This window comes from Oryza brachyantha, chromosome 5, assembly GCF_000231095.2.
Source record: "Oryza brachyantha chromosome 5, ObraRS2, whole genome shotgun sequence".
NCBI lineage: Eukaryota > Viridiplantae > Streptophyta > Magnoliopsida > Poales > Poaceae > Oryza > Oryza brachyantha.
The window spans coordinates 15,637,780-15,640,308 of NC_023167.2; the positions used below are offsets into that span (position 1 = coordinate 15,637,780).

General features: G+C 50.9%; 1 protein-coding gene across 1 annotated transcript; it reads left to right on the plus strand.

Moving 5' to 3' along the window:
• The first annotated feature begins 309 nt into the window (after positions 1-309).
• LOC102701171 (V-type proton ATPase subunit E-like) lies at positions 310-2,232 on the plus strand. The gene is made up of 6 exons (XM_006654484.3): positions 310-857; positions 940-1,040; positions 1,161-1,317; positions 1,416-1,612; positions 1,881-1,980; positions 2,067-2,232. The coding sequence occupies exons 1-6, from the start codon at positions 756-758 to the stop codon at positions 2,103-2,105; spliced, it is 696 nt and encodes a 231-aa protein (XP_006654547.1). The 5' UTR covers positions 310-755; the 3' UTR covers positions 2,106-2,232.
• Positions 2,233-2,529: the final 297 nt, after the last annotated feature.

Sequence of the window (2,529 nt, forward strand, 5' to 3'; positions counted from 1 at the left end):
GTCCCCAGCCTGCCGGCCACCACCACCCGCGCCGCCCGTCCCCAGCCCGCCGGCCACCGCCACCGCCCGTGCTGTCCGTCCCTAGCCCGTCATCCGCCGCCGTCTGCCATCCGCCCGTAGCTCGCCGGCCACCGATGCTTGTGGCGCCACCACCGATGCGTCCAAGGATACCGGCAGCTCATAGGTAGGGAGGAAGATAACGGTGGAACCTGTGGCTTGCAACTGACATTGGACTTACAAGTGGGTCTTATTTTTTTTTAAATTTTTTTTCTTGCTGACTAAGATTTCACGTCAGCGAAACCATTTATGTATACTATTATAGGACCTAATTTAAACGGTTTTATATAGTTTATGGGTGAAGATTTCTAATATTAGGATTTAGGAATATCTCCTAAACTCGATGTAAAGTCGAGGGACGACGGTCGAACTTGTTCCAAGAAAAAATAAAAAGAAGAAATTCGCGTGAGATCCTGGCCCACCCCGAACCGAAGTCCAGATTTGGCGGGAAGGCAACGACCGGTTCCCGCGCTCGTCCTCTTCCTCCTCAGCCTCACGCGTGGATCCGAGCTCTGCGTAGGCCTGCCTTCCTTCCTCCTCCGCCTCTCGTCCATCCAAAGACGGAAGAACGGTTTCGTCGTCTGCGAAAGCTAGCCCTAGCGAGCAGAGGTAGAGATTTCGGAAACCAAAGCACACGCACGCGCACGCGCCGCCGCCGCCGCGAGGAGAGCCTCGATCGGATCGGTGCGTGGTCGAAGATGAACGATGCCGACGTCGGGAAGCAGATCCACCAGATGGTGCGGTTCATCCTGCAGGAGGCCGAGGAGAAAGCCAGCGAGATCTCGGTCGCCGCAGAGGAGGTAAACGATTCCATAAACGATTCAAGAATGATACCGTCAACTGAAACAAAATTCTGATCTGACGGGGGATGCGTGCGTGCAGGAGTTCAACATAGAGAAGCTGCAGCTGGTGGAGTCGGAGAAGCGGCGGATCCGGCAGGAGTACGAGCGCAAGGTGAAGCAGGTGGACGTCGGGAGGAAGATGTACGTATGAGCGATCGATACACGCACCACTCGCGAAATCAAATCCGCGATTGATTGATCGACCGATCGATCGATCGAATCAGTGTCGCTGATGGATTAACCATGCGTGCGTGCGTGCAGCGAGTACTCGACGCAGCTGAACGCGGCGCGCATCAAGGTGCTGCAGGCGCAGGACGGCGTGGTGGGCGAGATGAAGGAGGACGCCGGCAGGGGGCTCCTCCGCGTTACCAAGGACGCCACCGCCTACAGGAAGGTCCTCAAGGGCCTCGTCGTCCAGGTGATCGCCGCCAAATCCCCTCTCACATCGATCTATCCATGAACGTTTCTGGTTTAGAAGAAGAAAGATTCAGAGATGATAGATGGTGAGTTGTTCAGAGCCTGCTCCGGCTGAGGGAGCCGTCGGTGGTGCTGCGGTGCCGGGAGGCGGACCGCGGGCACGTCGAGTCGGTGCTGGAGGTGGCGAAGAAGGAGTACGCCGAGAAGGCCAAGGTGAACCTCCCCAAGATCCTCATCGACGGCAAGGTCTACCTCCCGCCGCAGATGAACACCCGCGACGCCCATGGCCCGTCTTGGTACGTACACAACATGCCATCGATACTGTATGGCTGCCTTCTTCTAGATATCAACAAGTGTATATTTTTCCTCGAATTTCACGTGCACGCTTTTCGAACTACTAAATTGTATTTTTTTCTATACGTTCCATCATTTATATACAATTAAATAGCTATCGAAAAATTAGATAATCTTTCATTCTTTTTTTTGTCGTCAGAAGATTACAGCCATGTATATATATGACTTGTTGTTATTGACAGCTGATCATTTGTGTCCATGGTTTTGCAGCTCTGGAGGAGTGGTGCTTGCGTCGCAGGATGGCAAGATCGTCTGCGACAACACGTTGGATGCGAGGGTGGAGGTCTCTTTCAAGCAAAAGCTTCCTGAGGTATATACAGTCTTGTCATCATCGATCGATCGATGGTAATCCAGGGATTTGATACGAGTGTTAATTACCTTGTCTTTCTCTTGCAGATCAGGAAGAAGCTCTTCAGCCAGAAAGTGTCACAATAAGCTTTTCTCTTTTCGGTTTCTTGATATTCAGGAATAAACCAGACGCCGGTTCGCAACATGTATATTTTTGTTGAAGATTTGCTCCGGTCCAACAAAAAGTACCTCGAAATACCGGTATCTTGAGGTACCAAATCATTTTTCACCGTTGGATCTAGCTGAGTAGGATGTGCACGGTTAGATCCAACGATCAGAAACGATTTGGTACCACGAGGTACCGGTACCACCGGAATCTCGAGGTACTTTTTATTACTTTTTGTTGGACTGAAATAAATCTCTTTTGCTGTATTTGGAGATCTGTTCTCTTTTTTCAGTTAAAGTACACAGGCCGTACATGAAACTAGTAAGGCCAGAATGTTCATTTCAGTGAAAACAAGTACTCCTATCTCCTTATGTAAAACACTACTCTATACCATACTGGAGTCAG

What these genes read in the sequence shown, in the direction of transcription:
- LOC102701171 (XM_006654484.3), top strand. Translation starts at nt 756, where the DNA reads ATGAACGATGCCGACGTCGGGAAGCAGATCCACCAGATGGTGCGGTTC. An exon ending in TCTCGGTCGCCGCAGAGGAG is followed by an intron (nt 858 to 939) that starts GTAAACGATTCC and finishes GCGTGCGTGCAG; the next exon opens with GAGTTCAACATAGAGAAGCT. An exon ending in GTGGACGTCGGGAGGAAGAT is followed by an intron (nt 1,041 to 1,160) that starts GTACGTATGAGC and finishes GCGTGCGTGCAG; the next exon opens with CGAGTACTCGACGCAGCTGA.